Genomic DNA, 23,790 nt, shown 5'->3' with positions numbered 1-23,790 from the left:
TAACTCCCCCAGCTACCTCTTTCAGAACCCTGGGGTACAATCCATCTAGTCCAGGTGATTACCGCCTTTCAGAACCCTGGGGTAGAGTCCATCTAGTCCAGGTGACTTACCGCCTTTCAGAACCCTGGGGTACAGTCCATCTAGTCCAGGTGACTTACCGCCTTTCCGAACCCTGGGGTACAGTCCATCTAGTCCAGGTGACTTACCGCCTTTCAGAACCCTGGGGTACAATCCATCGAGTCCAGGTGACTTACCGCCTTTCAGAACCCTGGGGTACAATCCATCTAGTCCAGGTGACTTACCGCCTTTCAGAACCCTGGGGTACAATCCATCTAGTCCAGGTGACTTACCGCCTTTCAGAACCCTGGGGTACAGTCCATCTAGTCCAGGTGACTTACCGCCTTTCAGAACCCTGGGGTACAGTCCATCTAGTCCAGGTGACTTACCGCCTTTCAGAACCCTGGGGTACAATCCATCTAGTCCAGGTGACTTACCGCCTTTCAGAACCCTGGGGTACAGTCCATCTAGTCCAGGTGACTTACCACCTTTCAGAACCCTGGGGTACAGTCCATCTAGTCCAGGTGACTTACCGCCTTTCAGAACCCTGGGGTAGAGTCCATCTAGTCCTGGTGACTTACCGCCTTTCAGAACCCTGGGGTACAGTCCATCTAGTCCAGGTGGCTTACCGCCTTTCAGAACCCTGGGGTAGAGTCCATCTAGTCCTGGTGACTTACCACCTTTCAGAACCGTGGGGTACAGTCCATCTAGTCCAGGTGACTTACCGCCTTTCAGAACCCTGGGGTACAGTCCATCTAGTCCAGGTGACTTACCGCCTTTCAGAACCCTGGGGTACAGTCCATCTAGTCCAGGTGACTTACCGCCTTTCAGAAACCTGGGGTACAGTCCATCTAGTCCAGGTGACTTACCGCCTTTCAGAACCCTGGGGTACAGTCCATCTAGTCCAGGTGACTTACCGCCTTTCAGAACCCTGGGGTACAATCCATCTATTCCAGGTGACTTACCACCTTTCAGAACCCTGGGGTACAGTCCATCTAGTCCAGGTGACTTACCACCTTTCAGAACCCTGGGGTAGAGTCCATCTAGTCCAGGTGACTTACTGCCTTTCAGAACCCTGGGGTACAGTCCATCTAGTCCAGGTGACTTACCGCCTTTCAGAACCCTGGGGTACAGTCCATCTAGTCCAGGTGACTTACCGCCTTTCAGAACCCTGGGGTACAGTCCATCTAGTCCAGGTGACTTACCGCCTTTCAGAACCCTGGGGTACAGTCCATCTAGTCCAGGTGACTTACCGCCTTTCAGAACCCTGGGGTACAGACCATCTAGTCCAGGTGACTTACCGCCTTTCAGAACCCTGGGGTACAGTCCATCTAGTCCAGGTGACTTACCGCCTTTCAGAACCCTGGGGTACAGTCCATCTAGTCCAGGTGACTTACCGCCTTTCAGAACCCTGGGGTACAGTCCATTTGGTCCAGGTGACTTACCGCCTTTCAGAACCCTGGGGTACAGTCCATCTAGTCCAGGTGACTTACCGCCTTTCAGAACCCTGGGGTACAGTCCATCTAGTCCAGGTGACTTACCGCCTTTCCGAACCCTGGGGTAGAGTCCATCTAGTCCTGGTGACTTACCGCCTTTCAGAACCCTGGGGTACAGTCCATCTAGTCCTGGTGACTTACCGCCTTTCAGAACCCTGGGGTAGAGTCCATCTAGTCCAGGTGACTTACCGCCTTTCCGAACCCTGGGGTACAGTCCATCTAGTCCAGGTGACTTACTGCCTTTCAGAACCCTGGGGTACAGTCCATCTAGTCCAGGTGACTTACCGCCTTTCAGAACCCTGGGGTACAGTCCATCTAGTCCAGGTGACTTACCGCCTTTCCGAACCCTGGGGTACAGTCCATCTAGTCCTGGTGACTTACCGCCTTTCAGAACCCTGGGGTAGAGTCCATCTAGTCCAGGTGACTTACCGCCTTTCCGAACCCAGGGGTACAGTCCATCTAGTCCAGGTGACTTACCGCCTTTCAGAACCCTGGGGTACAGTCCATCTAGTCCAGGTGACTTACCGCCTTTCAGAACCCTGGGGTACAGTCCATCTAGTCCAGGTGACTTACCGCCTTTCAGAACCCTGGGGTACAGTCCATCTAGTCCAGGTGACTTACTGCCTTTCAGAACCCTGGGGTACAGTCCATCTAGTCCAGGTTGCTTACCACCTTTCAGAACCCTGGGGTACAGTCCATCTAGTCCAGGTGACTTACCGCCTTTCAGAACCCTGGGGTACAGTCCATCTAGTCCAGGTGACTTACCGCCTTTCAGAACCCTGGGGTACAGTCCATCTAGTCCAGGTGGCTTACCACCTTTCAGAACCCTGGGGTACAGTCCATCTAGTCCAGGTGACTTACCGCCTTTCAGAACCCTGGGGTACAGTCCATCTAGTCCAGGTGGCTTACCGTCTTTCAGAACCCTGGTGTACAGTCCATCTAGTCCAGGTGACTTACCGCCTTTCAGAACCCTGGGGTAGAGTCCATCTAGTCCAGGTGACTTACCGCCTTTCAGAACCCTGGGGTACAGTCCATCTAGTCCAGGTGACTTACCGCCTTTCAGAACCCTGGGGTACAGTCCATCTAGTCCAGGTGACTTACCGCCTTTCAGAACCCTGGGGTACAGTCCATCTAGTCCAGGTGACTTACCACCTTTCAGAACCCTGGGGTACAGTCCATCTAGTCCAGGTGACTTACCGCCTTTCAGAACCCTGGGGTACAGTCCATCTAGTCCAGGTGACTTACCGCCTTTCAGAACCCTGGGGTAGAGTCCATCTAGTCCAGGTGACTTACCACCTTTCAGAACCCTGGGGTACAGTCCATCTAGTCCAGGTGACTTACCGCCTTTCAGAACCCTGGGGTACAGTCCATCTAGTCCAGGTGACTTACCGCCTTTCAGAACCCTGGGGTACAGTCCATCTAGTCCAGGTGACTTACTGCCTTTCAGACCCCTGGGGTACAGTCCATCTAGTCCAGGTGACTTACCACCTTTCAGAACACTGGGGTACAGTCCATCTAGTCCAGGTGACTTACCGCCTTTCAGAACCCTGGGGTAGAGTCCATCTAGTCCAGGTGACTTACCGCCTTTCAGAACCCTGGGGTACAGTCCATCTAGTCCCGGTGACTTACCGCCTTTCAGAACCCTGGGGTACAGTCCATCTAGTCCAGGTGACTTACCGCCTTTCTGAACCCTGGGGTACAGTCCATCTAGTCCAGGTGACTTACCGCCTTTCAGAACCCTGGGGTAGAGTCCATCTAGTCCAGGTGACTTACCGCCCTTCAGAACCCTGGGGTACAGTCCATCTAGTCCAGGTGACTTACCACCTTTCAGGACCCTGGGGTACAGTCCATCTAGTCCAGGTGACTTACCGCCTTTCAGAACCCTGGGGTACAGTCCATCTAGTCCAGGTGACTTACCACCTTTCAGAACCCTGGGGTACAGTCCATCTAGTCCAGGTGACATACCGCCTTTCAGAACCCTGGGGTACAGTCCATCTAGTCCAGGTGACTTACCGCCTTTCAGAACCCTGGGGTAGAGTCCATCTAGTCCAGGTGACTTACCACCTTTCAGAACCCTGGGGTACAGTCCATCTAGTCCAGGTGACTTACCGCCTTTCAGAACCCTGGGGTACAGTCCATCTAGTCCAGGTGACTTACCGCCTTTCAGAACCCTGGGGTACAGTCCATCTAGTCCAGGTGACTTACTGCCTTTCAGAACCCTGGGGTACAGTCCATCTAGTCCAGGTGACTTACCACCTTTCAGAACACTGGGGTACAGTCCATCTAGTCCAGGTGACTTACCGCCTTTCAGAACCCTGGGGTAGAGTCCATCTAGTCCAGGTGACTTACCGCCTTTCAGAACCCTGGGGTACAGTCCATCTAGTCCCGGTGACTTACCGCCTTTCAGAACCCTGGGGTACAGTCCATCTAGTCCAGGTGACTTACTGCCTTTCAGAACCCTGGGGTACAGTCCATCTAGTCCAGGTGACTTACCACCTTTCAGAACCCTGGGGTACAGTCCATCTAGTCGAGGTGACTTACCACCTTTCAGAACCCTGGGGTACAGTCCATCTAGTCCAGGTGACTTACCGCCTTTCAGAACCCTGGGGTACAGTCCATCTAGTCCAGGTGACTTACCGCCTTTCAGAACCCTGGGGTACAGTCCATCTAGTCCAGGTGGCTTACCACCTTTCAGAACCCTGGGGTACAGTCCATCTAGTCCAGTTGACTTACCGCCTTTCAGAACCCTGGTGTACAGTCCATCTAGTCCAGGTGACTTACCGCCTTTCAGAACCCTGGGGTAGAGTCCATCTAGTCCAGGTGACTTACCGCCTTTCAGAACCCTGGGGTACAGTACATCTAGTCCAGGTGACTTACCGCCTTTCAGAACCCTGGGGTACAGTCCATCTAGTCCAGGTGACTTACCGCCTTTCAGAACCCTGGGGTACAGTCCATCTAGTCCAGGTGGCTTACCACCTTTCAGAACCCTGGGGTACAGTCCATCTAGTCCAGGTGACTTACCGCCTTTCAGAACCCTGGGGTACAGTCCATCTAGTCCAGGTGGCTTACAGCCTTTCAGAACCCTGGTGTACAGTCCATCTAGTCCAGGTGACTTACTGCCTTTCAGAACCCTGGGGTAGAGTCCATCTAGTCCAGGTGACTTACCGCCTTTCAGAACCCTGGGGTACAGTCCATCTAGTCCAGGTGACTTACCGCCTTTCAGAACCCTGGGGTACAGTCCATCTAGTCCAGGTGACTTACCGCCTTTCAGAACCCTGGGGTAGAGTCCATCTAGTCCAGGTGACTTACCGCCTTTCCGAACCCTGGGGTACAGTCCATCTAGTCCAGGTGACTTACTGCCTTTCAGAACCCTGGGGTACAGTCCATCTAGTCCAGGTGACTTACCGCCTTTCAGAACCCTGGGGTACAGTCCATCTAGTCCAGGTGACTTACCACCTTTCAGAACCCTGGGGTACAGTCCATCTAGTCCAGGTGACTTACCGCCTTTCAGAACCCTGGGGTAGAGTCCATCTAGTCCAGGTGACTTACCGCCTTTCAGAACCCTGGGGTACAGTCCATCTAGTCCAGGTGACTTACCACCTTTCAGAACCCTGGGGTACAGTCCATCTAGTCCAGGTGACTTACCGCCTTTCAGAACCCTGGGGTACAGTCCATCTAGTCCAGGTGACTTACCACCTTTCAGAACCCTGGGGTACAGTCCATCTAGTCCAGGTGACTTACCGCCTTTCAGAACCCTGGGGTACAGTCCATCTAGTCCAGGTGACTTACCGCCTTTCAGAACCCTGGGGTACAGTCCATCTAGTCCAGGTGACTTACCGCCTTTCAGAACCCTGGGGTAGAGTCCATCTAGTCCAGGTGACTTACCACCTTTCAGAACCCTGGGGTACAGTCCATCTAGTCCAGGTGACTTACCGCCTTTCAGAACCCTGGGGTACAGTCCATCTAGTCCAGGTGACTTACCGCCTTTCAGAACCCTGGGGTACAGTCCATCTAGTCCAGGTGACTTACCGCCTTTCAGAACCCTGGGGTACAGTCCATCTAGTCCAGGTGACTTACCGCCTTTCAGAACACTGGGGTACAGTCCATCTAGTCCAGGTGACTTACCGCCTTTCAGAACCCTGGGGTAGAGTCCATCTAGTCCAGGTGACTTACCGCCTTTCAGAACCCTGGGGTACAGTCCATCTAGTCCCGGTGACTTACCGCCTTTCAGAACCCTGGGGTACAGTCCATCTAGTCCAGGTGACTTACCGCCTTTCAGAACCCTGGGGTAGAGTCCATCTAGTCCAGGTGACTTACTGCCTTTCAGAACCCTGGGGTACAGTCCATCTAGTCCAGGTGAATTACCACCTTTCAGAACCCTGGGGTACAGTCCATCTAGTCCAGGTGACTTACCGCCTTTCAGAACCCTGGGGTACAGTCCATCTAGTCCAGGTGACTTACCGCCTTTCAGAACCCTGGGGTACAGTCCATCTAGTCCAGGTGGCTTACCACCTTTCAGAACCCTGGGGTACAGTCCATCTAGTCCAGGTGACTTACCGCCTTTCAGAACCCTGGGGTACAGTCCATCTAGTCCAGGTGGCTTACCGCCTTTCAGAACCCTGGTGTACAGTCCATCTAGTCCAGGTGACTTACCGCCTTTCCGAACCCTGGGGTACAGTCCATCTAGTCCAGGTGACTTACCGCCTTTCAGAACCCTGGGGTACAGTCCATCTAGTCCAGGTGACTTACCGCCTTTCCGAACCCTGGGGTACAGTCCATCTAGTCCAGGTGACTTACCGCCTTTCAGAACCCTGGGGTACAGTCCATCTAGTCCAGGTGACTTACCGCCTTTCAGAACCCTGGGGTACAGTCCATCTAGTCCAGGTGACTTACCGCCTTTCAGAACCCTGGGGTACAGTCCATCTAGTCCAGGTGACTTACCGCCTTTCAGAACCCTGGGGTAGAGTCCATCTAGTCCAGGTGACTTACCGCCTTTCAGAACCCTGGGGTACAGTCCATCTAGTCCAGGTGACATACCACCTTTCAGAACCCTGGGGTACAGTCCATCTAGTCCAGGTGACTTACCGCCTTTCAGAACCCTGGGGTACAGTCCATCTAGTCCAGGTGACTTACCACCTTTCAGAACCCTGGGGTACAGTCCATCTAGTCCAGGTGACTTACCGCCTTTCAGAACCCTGGGGTACAGTCCATCTAGTCCAGGTGACTTACCGCCTTTCAGAACCCTGGGGTACAGTCCATCTAGTCCAGGTGACTTACCGCCTTTCAGAACCCTGGGGTAGAGTCCATCTAGTCCAGGTGACTTACCGCCTTTCAGAACCCTGGGGTACAGTCCATCTAGTCCAGGTGACTTACCGCCTTTCAGAACCCTGGGGTACAGTCCATCTAGTCCAGGTGACTTACCGCCTTTCAGAACCCTGGGGTACAGTCCATCTAGTCCAGGTGACTTACCGCCTTTCAGAACCCTGGGGTACAGTCCATCTAGTCCAGGTGACTTACCGCCTTTCAGAACACTGGGGTACAGTCCATCTAGTCCAGGTGACTTACCGCCTTTCAGAACCCTGGGGTAGAGTCCATCTAGTCCAGGTGACTTACCGCCTTTCAGAACCCTGGGGTACAGTCCATTTAGTCCCGGTGACTTACCGCCTTTCAGAACCCTGGGGTACAGTCCATCTAGTCCAGGTGACTTACCGCCTTTCAGAACCCTGCGGTACAGTCCATCTAGTCCAGGTGACTTACTGCCTTTCAGAACCCTGGGGTACAGTCCATCTAGTCCAGGTGAATTACCACCTTTCAGAACCCTGGGGTACAGTCCATCTAGTCCAGGTGACTTACCGCCTTTCAGAACCCTGGGGTACAGTCCATCTAGTCCAGGTGACTTACCGCCTTTCAGAACCCTGGGGTACAGTCCATCTAGTCCAGGTGGCTTACCACCTTTCAGAACCCTGGGGTACAGTCCATCTAGTCCAGGTGACTTACCGCCTTTCAGAACCCTGGGGTACAGTCCATCTAGTCCAGGTGACTTACCGCCTTTCAGAACCCTGGGGTACAGTCCATCTAGTCCAGGTGACTTACCGCCTTTCAGAACCCTGGGGTACAGTCCATCTAGTCCAGGTGACTTACCGCCTTTCAGAACCCTGGGGTACAGTCCATCTAGTCCAGGTGGCTTACCGCCTTTCAGAACCCTGGTGTACAGTCCATCTAGTCCAGGTGACTTACCGCCTTTCCGAACCCTGGGGTATAGTCCATCTAGTCCAGGTGACTTACCGCCTTTCAGAACCCTGGGGTAGAGTCCATCTAGTCCAGGTGACTTACCGCCTTTCCGAACCCTGGGGTACAGTCCATCTAGTCCAGGTGACTTACCGCCTTTCAGAACCCTGGGGTACAGTCCATCTAGTCCAGGTGACTTACCGCCTTTCAGAACCCTGGGGTACAGTCCATCTAGTCCAGGTGACTTACCACCTTTCAGAACCCTGGGGTACAGTCCATCTAGTCCAGGTGACTTACCGCCTTTCAGAACCCTGGGGTAGAGTCCATCTAGTCCAGGTGACTTACCGCCTTTCAGAACCCTGGGGTACAGTCCATCTAGTCCAGGTGACTTACCGCCTTTCAGAACCCTGGGGTACAGTCCATCTAGTCCAGGTGACTTACCGCCTTTCAGAACCCTGGGGTACAGTCCATCTAGTCCAGGTGACTTACTGCCTTTCAGAACCCTGGGGTACAGTCCATCTTGTCCAGGTTGCTTACCGCCTTTCAGAACCCTGGGGTACAGTCCATCTAGTCCAGGTGACTTACCGCCTTTCAGAACCCTGGGGTACAGTCCATCTAGTCCAGGTGACTTACCGCCTTTCAGAACCCTGGGGTACAGTCCATCTAGTCCAGGTGGCTTACCACCTTTCAGAACCCTGGGGTACAGTCCATCTAGTCCAGGTGACTTACCGCCTTTCAGAACCCTGGGGTACAGTCCATCTAGTCCAGGTGGCTTACCGCCTTTCAGAACCCTGGTGTACAGTCCATCTAGTCCAGGTGACTTACCGCCTTTCAGAACCCTGGGGTAGAGTCCATCTAGTCCAGGTGACTTACCGCCTTTCAGAACCCTGGGGTAGAGTCCATCTAGTCCAGGTGACTTACCGCCTTTCAGAACCCTGGGGTAGAGTCCATCTAGTCCAGGTGACTTACTGCCTTTCAGAACCCTGGGGTACAGTCCATCTAGTCCAGGTGACTTACTGCCTTTCTGAACCCTGGGGTAGAGTCCATCTAGTCCAGGTGGCTTACCGCCTTTCAGAACCCTGGGGTAGAGTCCATCTAGTCCAGGTGACTTACCGCCTTTCTGAACCCTGGGGTACAGTCCATCTAGTCCAGGTGACTTACCGCCTTTCAGAACACTGGGGTACAGTCCATCTAGTCCAGGTGACTTACCGCCTTTCCGAACCCTGGGGTACAGTCCATCTAGTCCAGGTGACTTACCGCCTTTCAGAACCCTGGGGTACAGTCCATCTAGTCCAGGTGACTTACCGCCTTTCAGAACCCTGGGGTAGAGTCCATCTAGTCCAGGTGACTTACCGCCTTTCAGAACCCTGGGGTACAGTCCATCTAGTCCAGGTGACTTACCGCCTTTCAGAACCCTGGGGTAGAGTCCATCTAGTCCAGGTGACTTACCGCCTTTCAGAACCCTGGGGTACAGTCCATCTAGTCCAGGTGACTTACCGCCTTTCAGGACCCTGGGGTACAGTCCATCTAGTCCAGGTGACTTACCGCCTTTCAGAACCCTGGGGTACAGTCCATCTAGTCCAGGTGACTTACCGCCTTTCAGAACCCTGGGGTAGAGTCCATCTAGTCCAGGTGACTTACCACCTTTCAGAACCCTGGGGTACAGTCCATCTAGTCCAGGTGACTTACCGCCTTTCAGAACCCTGGGGTAGAGTCCATCTAGTCCAGGTGACTTACCACCTTTCAGAACACTGGGGTACAGTCCATCTAGTCCAGGTGACTTACCGCCTTTCAGAACCCTGGGGTAGAGTCCATCTAGTCCAGGTGACTTACCGCCTTTCAGAACCCTGGGGAACAGTCCATCTAGTCCCGGTGACTTACCGCCTTTCAGAACCCTGGGGTACAGTCCATCTAGTCCAGGTGACTTACTGCCTTTCAGAACCCTGGGGTACAGTCCATCTAGTCCAGGTGACTTACCACCTTTCAGAACCCTGGGGTACAGTCCATCTAGTCCAGGTGACTTACCACCTTTCAGAACCCTGGGGTACAGTCCATCTAGTCCAGGTGACTTACCGCCTTTCAGAACCCTGGGGTACAGTCCATCTAGTCCAGGTGACTTACCGCCTTTCAGAACCCTGGGGTACAGTCCATCTAGTCCAGGTGGCTTACCACCTTTCAGAACCCTGGGGTACAGTCCATCTAGTCCAGGTGACTTACCGCCTTTCAGAACCCTGGGGTACAGTCCATCTAGTCCAGGTGACTTACCGCCTTTCAGAACCCTGGGGTAGAGTCCATCTAGTCCAGGTGACTTACCGCCTTTCAGAACCCTGGGGTACAGTCCATCTAGTCCAGGTGATTTACTGCCTTTCAGAACCCTGGGGTACAGTCCATCTAGTCCAGGTGACTTACCACCTTTCAGAACCCTGGGGTACAGTCCATCTAGTCCAGGTGACTTACCGCCTTTCAGAACCCTGGGGTACAGTCCATCTAGTCCAGGTGACTTACCGCCTTTCAGAACCCTGGGGTACAGTCCATCTAGTCCAGGTGGCTTACCACCTTTCAGAACCCTGGGGTACAGTCCATCTAGTCCAGGTGACTTACCGCCTTTCAGAACCCTGGGGTACAGTCCATCTAGTCCAGGTGGCTTACCGCCTTTCAGAACCCTGGTGTACAGTCCATCTAGTCCAGGTGACTTACCGCCTTTCAGAACCCTGGGGTAGAGTCCATCTAGTCCAGGTGACTTACCGCCTTTCAGAACCCTGGGGTACAGTCCATCTAGTCCAGGTGACTTACCGCCTTTCAGAACCCTGGGGTACAGTCCATCTAGTCCAGGTGACTTACCGCCTTTCAGAACCCTGGGGTAGAGTCCATCTAGTCCAGGTGACTTACCGCCTTTCCGAACCCTGGGGTACAGTCCATCTAGTCCAGGTGACTTACCGCCTTTCAGAACCCTGGGGTACAGTCCATCTAGTCCAGGTGACTTACCGCCTTTCAGAACCCTGGGGTACAGTCCATCTAGTCCAGGTGACTTACCACGTTTCAGAACCCTGGGGTACAGTCCATCTAGTCCAGGTGACTTACCGCCTTTCAGAACCCTGGGGTAGAGTCCATCTAGTCCAGGTGACTTACCGCCTTTCAGAACCCTGGGGTACAGTCCATCTAGTCCAGGTGACTTACCACCTTTCAGAACCCTGGGGTACAGTCCATCTAGTCCAGGTGACTTACCGCCTTTCAGAACCCTGGGGTACAGTCCATCTAGTCCAGGTGACTTACCACCTTTCAGAACCCTGGGGTACAGTCCATCTAGTCCAGGTGACTTACCGCCTTTCAGAACCCTGGGGTACAGTCCATCTAGTCCAGGTGACTTACCGCCTTTCAGAACCCTGGGGTACAGTCCATCTAGTCCAGGTGACTTACCGCCTTTCAGAACCCTGGGGTACAGTCCATCTAGTCCAGGTGACTTACCGCCTTTCAGAACCCTGGGGTACAGTCCATCTAGTCCAGGTGACTTACCGCCTTTCAGAACACTGGGGTACAGTCCATCTAGTCCAGGTGACTTACCGCCTTTCAGAACCCTGGGGTAGAGTCCATCTAGTCCAGGTGACTTACCGCCTTTCAGAACCCTGGGGTACAGTCCATCTAGTCCCGGTGACTTACCGCCTTTCAGAACCCTGGGGTACAGTCCATCTAGTCCAGGTGACTTACCGCCTTTCAGAACCCTGCGGTACAGTCCATCTAGTCCAGGTGACTTACTGCCTTTCAGAACCCTGGGGTACAGTCCATCTAGTCCAGGTGAATTACCACCTTTCAGAACCCTGGGGTACAGTCCATCTAGTCCAGGTGACTTACCGCCTTTCAGAACCTTGGGGTACAGTCCATCTAGTCCAGGTGACTTACCGCCTTTCAGAACCCTGGGGTACAGTCCATCTAGTCCAGGTGGCTTACCACCTTTCAGAACCCTGGGGTACAGTTCATCTAGTCCAGGTGACTTACCGCCTTTCAGAACCCTGGGGTACAGTCCATCTAGTCCAGGTGGCTTACCGCCTTTCAGAACCCTGGTGTACAGTCCATCTAGTCCAGGTGACTTACCGCCTTTCCGAACCCTGGGGTACAGTCCATCTAGTCCAGGTGACTTACCGCCTTTCAGAACCCTGGGGTAGAGTCCATCTAGTCCAGGTGACTTACCGCCTTTCCGAACCCTGGGGTACAGTCCATCTAGTCCAGGTGACTTACCGCCTTTCAGAACCCTGGGGTACAGTCCATCTAGTCCAGGTGACTTACCGCCTTTCAGAACCCTGGGGTACAGTCCATCTAGTCCAGGTGACTTACCACCTTTCAGAACCCTGGGGTACAGTCCATCTAGTCCAGGTGACTTACCGCCTTTCAGAACCCTGGGGTAGAGTCCATCTAGTCCAGGTGACTTACCGCCTTTCAGAACCCTGGGGTACAGTCCATCTAGTCCAGGTGACTTACCACCTTTCAGAACCCTGGGGTACAGTCCATCTAGTCCAGGTGACTTACCGCCTTTCAGAACCCTGGGGTACAGTCCATCTAGTCCAGGTGACTTACCACCTTTCAGAACCCTGGGGTACAGTCCATCTAGTCCAGGTGACTTACCGCCTTTCAGAACCCTGGGGTACAGTCCATCTAGTCCAGGTGACTTACCGCCTTTCAGAACCCTGGGGTACAGTCCATCTAGTCCAGGTGACTTACCGCCTTTCAGAACCCTGGGGTAGAGTCCATCTAGTCCAGGTGACTTACCACCTTTCAGAACCCTGGGGTACAGTCCATCTAGTCCAGGTGACTTACCGCCTTTCAGAACCCTGGGGTACAGTCCATCTAGTCCAGGTGACTTACCGCCTTTCAGAACCCTGGGGTACAGTCCATCTAGTCCAGGTGACTTACCGCCTTTCAGAACCCTGGGGTACAGTCCATCTAGTCCAGGTGACTTACCACCTTTCAGAACACTGGGGTACAGTCCATCTAGTCCAGGTGACTTACCGCCTTTCAGAACCCTGGGGTAGAGTCCATCTAGTCCAGGTGACTTACCGCCTTTCAGAACCCTGGGGTACAGTCCATCTAGTCCCGGTGACTTACCGCCTTTCAGAACCCTGGGGTAGAGTCCATCTAGTCCAGGTGACTTACCACCTTTCAGAACCCTGGGGTACAGTCCATCTAGTCCAGGTGACTTACTGCCTTTCAGAACCCTGGGGTACAGTCCATCTAGTCCAGGTGACTTACTGCCTTTCAGAACCCTGGGGTACAGTCCATCTAGTCCAGGTGACTTACCACCTTTCAGAACCCTGGGGTACAGACCATCTAGTCCAGGTGACTTACCGCCTTTCAGAACCCTGGGGTACAGTCCATCTAGTCCAGGTGACTTACCACCTTTCAGAACCCTGGGGTACAGTCCATCTAGTACAGGTGACTTACCGCCTTTCAGAACCCTGGGGTACAGTCCATCTAGTCCAGGTGACTTACCACCTTTCAGAACCCTGGGGTACAGTCCATCTAGTCCAGGTGACTTACCGCCTTTCAGAACCCTGGGGTAGAGTCCATCTAGTCCAGGTGACTTACCGCCTTTCAGAACCCTGGGGTACAGTCCATCTAGTCCCGGTGACTTACCACCGTTCAGAACCCTGGGGTAGAGTCCATCTAGTCCAGGTGACTTACCGCCTTTCAGAACCCTGGGGTACAGTCCATCTAGTCCCGGTGACTTACCACCTTTCAGAACCCTGGGGTAGAGTCCATCTAGTCCAGGTGACTTACCGCCTTTCAGAACCCTGGGGTACAGTCCATCTAGTCCAGGTGACTTACCACCTTTCAGAACCCTGGGGTACAGTCCATCTAGTCCAGGTGACTTACCGCCTTTCAGAACCCTGGGGTGCAGTCCATCTAGTCCAGGTGACTTACCACCTTTCAGAACCCTGGGGTAGAGTCCATCTAGTCCAGGTGACTTACCGCCTTTCAGAACCCTGGGGTAGAGTCCATCTAGTCCAGGTGACTTACCGCCTTTCAGAACCCTGGGGTACAGTCCATCTAGTTCCGGTGACTTACCGCCTTTCAGAACCCTGGGGTAGAGTCCATCTTGTCCAGGTGACTTACCGCCTTTCAGAACCCTGGGGTACAGTCCATCTAGTCCAGGTGACTTACCGCCTTTCAGAACCCTGGGGTAGAGTCCATCTAGTCCAGGTGACTTACCGCCTTTCAGAACCCTGGGGTAGAGTCCATCTAGTCCAGGTGACTTACCGCCTTTCAGAACCCTGGGGTACAGTCCATCTAGTCCAGGTGACTTACCGCCTTTCAGAACCCTGGGGTAGAGTCCATCTAGTCCAGGTGACTTACCACCTTTCAGAACCCTGGGGTACAGTCCATCTAGTCCAGGTGACTTACCACCTTTCAGAACCCTGGGGTAGAGTCCATCTAGCCCTGGTGACTTACCACCTTTCAGAACCCTGGGGTAGAGTCCATCTAGTCCAGGTGACTTACCGCCTTTCAGAACCCTGGGGTAGAGTCCATCTAGTCCAGGTGACTTACCACCTTTCAGCTTCCCAAGCACCTTCTCCTTAGTGACGGTAACAACACTTACTTCTGCCCTGACACTCTTGAACGTCTGCAACGCCGCTAGCGTCTTCTATAGTGAAGACTGACTCAAAATGCTTAGTAAGTTTGCCCGCTGTTTCTTTGACCCCCATTACAGCCTCTGCAGTATCATTTTGCAGCAGCTTACTGTACGATCTTGTAGTGGTTAGCACAATCTATAAGATCAGGTTTCAGTTCTCACTGAGGAGTCTGTAAAGAGGTTGTACCTTCTCCCCATGACTACATGAGTTTCCTTCTGGTTTCCTCCCATATTCCAAAGCTGTACAGTTTAGTATTAGCATGTAGCTTGCTACATTGGCCTAGGATGCATGGCAGCTCTTCTGGACTGTCCAGAAAACCCTCGACACAAACAACACAACTCACTGCATGTTTCAATGTACATGTGATAAATAAAACTAATCTTTAAGATCCTCATCTTTAAACTTCAAGAGGAAAGTTAAAATCGTACTTTTGCGTCCAATAGAGGCAATATGCCTTGGCATATAGGCATTCCAAACTTATATTTTATTGGAAAATTAAACTGAGCACACAACCTTTAGAAACTGCAAGGAATGCTCATTGCTGTGTTTTGTACTTCTGAACTAGAAGACACTTTTTGCTTGTAATGAATCTGATAGATGTGCCTTATCTTGCGTGCGCCTACATGTAAATCAACTGGATGAAAAGGATAGTGATAGTGATTACAATGGGGACATGGACCTTTGAACTCAGCATACCTTTGGCAACCACCAGGTGCCTATCTTTACAGGAATACTATAAGAACTCAGTTTATTCTCCTCAGATTTGCAGTTCTACAGACTGCTTGTTTGTCAGTCTTTGTTTGTGTGGTTTTTCATTGATTTTATTATATTTCTTTGTTCCTCTGTGAGTGCTTGCAAGAAAATGAATCTCAGGGTTTCATTTGGTGACATCTACATTCTTTGATAATAAATATATTTGAACTTTGAACGTTCCCCATGGCCTCTCTCACAACACAGATTCCACCACTGGGGCGATCTGCAGTGACAACCAATCTGTACATCTTCGGGAAGTGTGAGGAAACCAAAGACTCCAGAGGAAACGAAGATGAACATACAAAACTCCCCACACACGGCTGTCAAGGGTGTACTTACTCCACTTCTGCCAGGTTCTTGCAGGAGATAAGAATCTTGAAAAGCTGTTCCACGCTCTTTTTATGCAGATTACACTCCCTCAAGCTTTGAAAAAGAGGACAGGGTGTGAACTTTAGAAGAACAAGACTCAAGTGCCTGCTTCACTGGATCTGGCTAAAGATTACAATACCTGAGAATCCTTGGGGGCTCTGCTTTCTTTCCATTTCCTTCTGGTCTGTGGGAAATAGAAAGCATTAAAACAAGAGCTAAGTAGTTCACACAAACATCCTGATACTGAAATTGTGTGAGTTCACCCAATAAAACACTAACAAAGAATGAATTGAGAGGGCATTGTTGTTAAAAAGGGTACTAATTCCACTGTTCCTGTGAATAAAGAATCAGCAGGTTAGTCACATGCTGATTAGTCCACACTACATCATATGCCCAAAATGATTCAGATGAGGGAACCAAATGTAATATTGCAAAGTTAGTCAATAACAATAAACTGGATAAGCTTGTGAATTGTGAGAAAGTTGCAAATAGGCTTGTGTGGGGGGGGGGGGGGGGTGGAGTAGGAGGAGCAATTTGGCCAGACTCAGCAATGGGGTAAAATTGAAATGAGAGAGTGCACCATGGAGAAAATTTGAATTTATCCACTTCAGCTGTGAAAACAGAGAGGCAGATTGCATAGGATGGCATTACTTTGGGAGGTATTGTTGCACAATATGACTTGTGTCCTTGTACAAAATTCACTGAGAGCAAACATGGCATGGCCGTGTACAAAGGCCATGTTAGCTTTCATTGCAGCAAGTTCTGAAGACAAGAGCTTCAGTTATGTAGCGTAAGACCACAGATGGATTAGTGTGTGCCAGACCATTTTCCTCAGCCATAAACAAAAACCACATTGCCATGGTGGGCGTTCAGCGAATGCTTACCCGCTCGATTCCTGGAACTGTGGAAGTGTTGCATGAGGAGTGCTTAAATTGACTAGGTTTGTAATTGTGGGATCTTAAAAGAATGAGCGAGGATCTAATTGAAACTGTAAGTTCTAACAGATTGAGGAGAATTGGATATGGGGAGGATGCTCCCCTGACTGGGCTGTCTGGAATGGGAGATCACAGAGCCAGACATTTTGGAAGAAGATAAGAGAAAAATTTCTTCTGACAGTGCGTGGCAAAGTAGTGCAGCAGTTAGTGTAACAATGCCAGAGACCCGAGTTCTACGTTCTCCCCATCAACATGTGGACTTGCTCCTGTTTCCCCTCACGTTCCAAAGACTAACGGGATAGTGGGTCCATTGGTCACATGGGTGTTGTTGGGTGGCAAGGTCTCATTGGGCTGGAAGTATTTGTTACCATGCTATAACTCTAAATAAGCAAGTGTTAATGAGCCCGCGCTATTCACTGTCACATGCCAGCAAAAGTCTCGGCCCTTGATGTTTTTAAGTGGGAGTTCAATAAATGTTCAGGAATAAAAGGAATCAAGGGGAATGGGGACAGAGTGAACGTATGATATTGACGTAACATGATCAGGCACGATCATACTGAACGGGTGAGCAGACGTGAGGGGTCGAATGTCAGACACCGGGTCCTCTACTCGCACAATTGCGAAAGCAATGGGAGGCACACTGGTTCAGCAGGTTGAGCTTTCATCTCACGGCACCAGCAACCTGCACTTCCCTCCTTCAGGAATCTGCTCTTTCTCCCTGTAACTGCGTGGGATACCCTTTCCTCCCACATCCCAAAAGCATGCTGATATGTTAGCTGGTCACCGTGAATTGCTCCTAGTGTAAGTGGCTGGCAGAATTGATGAAAGTATTGCCTGAATACCTTCCGGGGAAAATTAGTGACGGAATGGGCTTGGTCTGTGAGTCCAACCTACCCCTGAAAGGCTAAATGGCTCCTTTCTATGTTTATAACACCATAAGACACAGGAGCAGAATTAGGTTATTTGGTCCATCAGCTTTACTCCGACATTAAATCATGGCTGATTTATTTTCCCTCTTAACCCCATTCTCCTGCCTTCTCCCTGTAACCTTTGATGCCTTGATAAATCAAAGACTAATCAACGTCAGTTTTAAGTATACCCAAGTACTTGACTTGGCCTCGACAGCTGTATGTGGCAATGAATTTCACAGATTCACTACACTCTGGCTAAAGAAATTCCTCATCTCTGCTCTAAAGGGATCTTCTATTCTGAGTCAGCAGCCTCTGTTCCTCGCTATTAGAAATATCCTCATACCAGGTACCACATACAAAGATCTCCAGACGATGAAGAATGAGAAATGCTACTTCTATCATTATTGGTGAATAACAACACAAAAAATATGAAATATTGGAAAATGCTCGATCCCACAAAAGCAGAACTGCAGCCTATCTAAAGATGCAACATGACATCATACAAACCAAGAGTAAAATTTAGAGAAATAGTAAAATCTTTACCTGCAGCCCTTCTTCATGAAGTTTATTGAGACTCTCCCATTTGCTCTATAACAGAAGCCAAAACAATATTTTAGGACCTAATTTTTAAAAAATTCTGTAACAATGGAACAGAGGTGCTGTGTCATAGTCAGTCATATCTGAAAATTCATCATCTCCAAAGCAGATAAATAAATTAAGTTAAATTAACCACTTCACCTCCCTCCTCTTTGAAGACACTGCATAATCCCTTCTGCTTTTCTCTGCACATTTACCCTAACAGCTCGTAATATGGTGGATGTCAAGTTCATGACCCCATCACCATTTCACTGTGCAATCATGATTGTCAACAATCAAGATTCCTGATAGCAGTTAAAATCGGAAATAGATAAAAGTTAAATATACCTAAGACACAGTTAGATAGAGTTTTGCTTAAGAAAGGATTTAAGTACAACAGAAAAAAAGATAGGCAGTTCGAGTTGTCACCACAGCCAGATCAGCCATGATCTTTCTGAATGGCAGGGTAGGCTTGAAAAGCCAGATGGCCTACTCCAACTCCAACTCCTACTTCTCACATTCGTATATGAACAAAACAATTCTAGCTCCACCAACAAAGATGGAATTTCAGCTCATTCTTTCAATTATGCCCACTGTTACTTTCAATAAGAAGTTCCAGGAGCGAGAGTTGGTACGAGAGAGCTGGTGGAATTGGCCTGTAAATCAGATGATTGATCAGAACCTCCACAAAACTGGTTTAAGTATGATTAAGGGTAATGTCCAGTGGATGAGAGGACCAGGAGATGGTCAGTTGCCAGGATTTTCTGCCTGTGCTCTCCCGTAGCTACCAAAGAGAAATCAGGTGAACTCTTTAATGGATGTTTGCAACTTTCTGCTCTAGCCATGCCAATGTCATCTGCAGAAGTGAGAGCAATGCATTTCAGAGGGTTGAGGGTGTTAACACTGAATGGCCGAGATTAAGATACAGATCACTCTCAGCATGATTTAATAAAGGTGCTGATTCAATGGTAAAACCGTCCCATTTCCAATGCATCCCCTAGGAGATGACACTTTCCATGGTGGTGCTACCTCCCAACAGACTTAGCCCATGGATGCTGCTGCTTTGCCCAGACACATCCCAACAAAACATATTTCTTTGCTTTCCAAAGATTGTATTTCATAGAACTTATATAGATACACCACACCCTTTCCGGATTGGTACAGTAGCTGCTTTAGCCAAGACAACAAGATATTGCAGAGCCTACAGTAACAACAAACCGCCCTTCCATCGACTCTGGCTTCACCTCCTGCCAACATAGTCAAAGACTCCTCCCCCGGTCATTCACTCTTCTCCACCCCCACCCCACTCCATCAGTGAAAAGATAAAACTTAAAAATGGGTGCACCAGGCACAATGTACAACGTACAATGAACTCCAACTCCCACTCATGACCTTTGCATCTGCACTGTGTTCCCCCTGTAACTGCAACACTATATTCTGCGTTCTATCATTGTTGTCCTTATGTACTACATCAAGTGCTTACTTCTGGATGGCATGCAAGCAAATGCTTTTCACTGTATCTTAGTACAGTTAACAATTTCCACACTTACCTCACTTCAACTTGCTGAGCATTTTCACAAATGTTCAGAGACTTGGCCAGCAGAAGAACAGTGTCTGAAGGGATGCTCTTATTGCTGATACTGAGGTGAAGAAGAGGCAAAAATACAGAAAAAGCAAAAACAAAGTTCAAGTATATCTGATGTGACTGTAGTTTCACAAGAGGCGAGCTACCCGTGCTCATCTGACTGAGAGATAACCTCCAACTTTTACCTGCTGATAATATTGCAGTCTCTTTATAAGTTGAAATTTCACTCTGCCAACATACTAAAAAAAAGTTATCTGAAGAACACCTGTGACAAATTACACAGACCTGTATCTGATATCAGAGCCGGTTCTGCATTCTTTAACTGGAGCCTTTGTCACATTTTAAGATCTAAACTTAGGCTAACTCCTAAACTCAGCAAGTGGAACAACTCTAGCACAGTTTATCACAGAGGCCCTCAAAATAACTGTCCAATTAATTCTCCTGTAATAAAGTGTTTTTTAATAGTCTTTCTCAAACTTAGAGTCAGGAAATATATAAAGTGTAAGGAGCACAGTACTCTTTAATCTCAGCAATCTAGTCCCAACAATGGCAATAATTCACATCGGATGACTTACTTCAATGTCTCCAAGTCCTCTAGATGTGGTAGGTGATGCAGCAACTCCCCAATAGCTTCGTTACTCAGTGCATTATTGGATATTCTGCAAAAAACAACACACGTAGCAAGCTATGAGAAGTGCATCTCAACTCATCACTTAATAAATTTAAGTTTCTGTGTCTCAAGGAATAGAAATATGACCAGAGGAGTTGACTTCAGTGGAAATTAACTGAGCGGTTAGAAGAAAAGGTGTGCAGAAGAGGACTGCGTTAGTGACAGGCAGCTATTCGATGCCACTGCTGGTGACCCTCACAGTTTGTTATCCTTATGTGTTACGCCTTCTGATCAATCCAATAATAATGTTCCAAAAAGTCGAAGAAGTCTATCTGATCTTTTATTAGCAAAACAAACAATCCTGAAGTGATGAAACTTAAGAAGCTAAAACTAGCGATATTAAGTGGATTGAAGTGGACTTAATCGAAGTCGAGCGTAAATAAGTTTTTAACAAAAGACATGATACCCGATGATGCCCAACTCTAATTTCTGAGAGTAAAGCACGTACATAATTATTTTACCCCGCCCCCAGCCACGTGATTGGACACCATAATAACTGCTCAGCACCAAATACAATGCAGACAGAAACAAACAGAGGAGCAGACTCTGTGCATTGTGTAAGAGTCAACAGATGGCATTTTGCCTCCCAGGTGTCAGGATCAAGGATGTCTTGGATCAGGTCCAGAGCATTCAAAGGAGGAGAGTGAGTAGCCAGAAGTCGTGGCACATATCAGTACCAAGGTACATAGGTAGGAAAAAGGAGGAGGGACTGAGGAGTGAATATTGACAGTTAAGTAGAAACCTGAAAAACAGGATCTCCAGAATCAGAATCAGACTTTAATCGCCAAGTACCTGTACACATACAAGGAATTTACTTCCGGCAGATGTTGTCTCTCTGCTCATAACAATAATAATGATAAATGTAAATGAAAATATAGATTACACATACAAGTAGTGCAATCCAAGTAATAGTTAGCCGACAGTTAACTGTTCAGCAAAGTGACTGCAGTAGGGAAAAAATTTCTCCAGTGCCTATTAGTCTTAGTCTGGAGGGATCTGAAGCGCCTACCAGACGGAAGCAGTTCAAACAGTCCGTGCGCAGGATGGAAGGAGTCCTTTATGATGTTCCCCACCCTCTTCTTCAACCTGGAAGAGTACAGGTCCACAATAGAGGGCAGGGAGGCTCCAATGATGCGCTCGGCAGTCCTCACTGTGCGCTGTAGTCCAGGGTAGTAATCTCCAGATTGCTGCCTATGCCATGTGCCAGTCAGGATAAGAATAAGGTGATTTGGCAGATAAATGTATGGCTGAGGAATTGGTGTAGGGGGCAGGTTTCAGATTTCTGCAGCTTTGAGATTTTTTCTGAGGAAGGTATGACATGCACAAAAATGACAGATTACACTGGAATCCAAGGGTAAAAAGACTCTGATGGGGAGTATATTCAGGCCTCCAAACAGCTGCCAGTATATAGACTACAAATTACAATGGGAGATAGAGAAGGCTTGTCTAAAGGACAATGTTATGACAGTCATGGGGGATTTCAATATGCAGGTCGACTGGGAAAATCAAGTTGGTGCTGGATCCTGAGAGAAAAAAATTATAGAATGCCCACAAGATCACTTTTTAAAGCAGCTTGTGGTTGAACCCGTTAGGGGAAAGGCAATCCTGGAATGTGTGTTGTGTAATGATCGAATTTGATTAGGGAACTTAAGGTAAAGGAACCCTGTGGAGTCATTGATCAAAATATGATAGAATCCACCCTGCAGTTTGAGAAGGAGAAGATAAAGTCAGATGTATCAGTGTTACACTGGAGTAAGGGGAATTACAGAGGTATGAGAGAGGAGCTGGCCAAAGTTGATTGGAAGGGGACAACAATGGCTAGAGTTTCCACAAGCAATTCCAAAGCCACAGGAGAGATACATCCCAAAGGTGGGTGAGGAAACCATGGCTGACAAGGGAAGTCAAAGGCAACATAAAAACAAAAGGAAGGACATATAATGTAGCAAAAATTAGTAGGAATTTAGTGGATTGGGAAGCTTTTAAAAACCAACAGAAGGCAACTACAAAAGCCATAAGAAAAGATGAAATATGAAGGAAAGCTTGCCATTAAAATAAAAGTGAATACCAAAACTTTTTTTCAGATTTATTAAGAATAAAAGAGAGGTGAGACTGGATATGAGAGTCTGCATAGGATAGAGGTTCCATAGGTGAGACTGCTGGAGAGGTAGCAATAGGGACAGGGAAATGGTAGACAAACTTTGTAAGTATTTTGCATCAGTCTTCACTGTGCAAGACAGTAACAGCAAGCCAGAAGTTAGAGAGTGTCAAGGGATGGAAGTGAGTATAGTTGCTATTATTAAAGAGAAGGTCCTTGGGAATATGAAAGTTCTGAAGGTAGATAAATCGCCTGGATCAGATGGACTACACTCCAGGATTCTGAAGGAGTTAGTTGAAGTGATTGTGATGATCTTTCAAGAACCAATGGATTCAAGAATGGTTTCAGAGGACTCTCTAAGAAGGACGGCAGGCAGAAGAAAGGAAATTATAAGCCAGTTTGTCCGACTCAGTGGTTGGGAAGATGTTGGAGTCCAGTATTAAGAACAAGTTTTCTGGGTATTTGGAGACACTTGAGAATATAGGCCAAAGTCAGCATGGTTTCCTCAAGGGGAAATCTTACCCGAGAAATCTATTGGAATTCTTTGAGGAAATAACAGGCAAGACAGACAATGGAGAGTCAGTGGATGTTATTTATTTGGATTTTTAGAAGCCTTTGACAAGGTGCTGTATGTAAGATTGTGTAACAAGTTAAGTGTCCATGGTACTACAAGTAAGATACTAGAATGGATTGGCTGACTGGCATGAGGCAAAGAGTGGGACTAAAGGGGTCCTTTTCTGGTCAGTTGCCAGTGACTAGCGGTGTTCCGCAGGGGTCAGTGTTGGGATCACTTCTTTTCCCATTATATGTCAATGATTTGAATGACAGAATTGATGCCTTTGTGGCCAAGTTTGTGGATGGTATGAAGGTAAGTGGAGGGGCAGGTAGTGTTGAGGCTATGGAAGGATATAGACAGATTAGGAGAATGGCCAAAGAAGTGGCAGATGGAATACAGTATTTCAGTAAAAGGAATTAAAACATAGACTATTTTTTCAGTAGGGAGAAAAGACAGCAATTAAAGATGCAAAGAGACCTGGGAGTCTTTGTGCAAGACTCCCTAGTGGTTAACCTGAAGGTTAGGTCTGGAGAAGGCATATCTAATTTAGGCATTCATTTTGAGAAGACTGGAATATAAAAACAACGATGTAATGCTGAGGCTTTATAAGACATTGATCAGATTTCATGGAGTATTGCGAGCAGTTTAGGCCTCTCATTTAAGACAAGATATGCTGATATTGAAAAGAGTCCATATGAGGTTGTCACAGACATCTGTGGAGGCCAAGTCCCTGAGAATATTTAAAGCAGAAGCTGAATGGTTCCTGATTAGCCAGAGCATCAATAGTTACAAGGAGAAGGCAGAAGAATGCTGTTAGAATAATTTATCAGCCAAGATGGAATGACAGACTCGATGGGCTGAATGGCCTGGTTCTCCTCCTGTGTCTTATGGTCTTGTGGAAACCATTGAGAATTAGCAGCAGGAGCCATTTTCCTT

At 48.9% G+C, this 23,790-nt stretch overlaps 1 protein-coding gene across 2 annotated transcripts in view; it reads right to left on the bottom strand.

Moving 5' to 3' along the window:
* The window catches only part of nlrc5 (NLR family, CARD domain containing 5), a 244,692-nt gene that overhangs the window by 85,448 nt on the left and 135,454 nt on the right, over positions 1–23,790 (bottom strand). For both annotated transcript variants that reach the window (XM_059992681.1, XM_059992682.1), the window contains 5 exons: positions 20,109–20,192; positions 19,499–19,588; positions 17,916–17,960; positions 15,666–15,710; positions 15,497–15,580 (listed from right to left, as the gene is read on the bottom strand). In XM_059992681.1, the coding sequence (XP_059848664.1) occupies positions 15,497–15,580; positions 15,666–15,710; positions 17,916–17,960; positions 19,499–19,588; positions 20,109–20,192 (348 nt within the window). The remainder of the gene's footprint in view (positions 1–15,496; positions 15,581–15,665; positions 15,711–17,915; positions 17,961–19,498; positions 19,589–20,108; positions 20,193–23,790) is intronic.

Source organism: Hypanus sabinus, chromosome 17 (assembly GCF_030144855.1).
Source record: "Hypanus sabinus isolate sHypSab1 chromosome 17, sHypSab1.hap1, whole genome shotgun sequence".
NCBI lineage: Eukaryota > Metazoa > Chordata > Chondrichthyes > Myliobatiformes > Dasyatidae > Hypanus > Hypanus sabinus.
The sequence above is the reverse complement of the archived record's forward strand: the minus strand, read 5'-3'. Positions and strand labels throughout refer to the sequence as shown.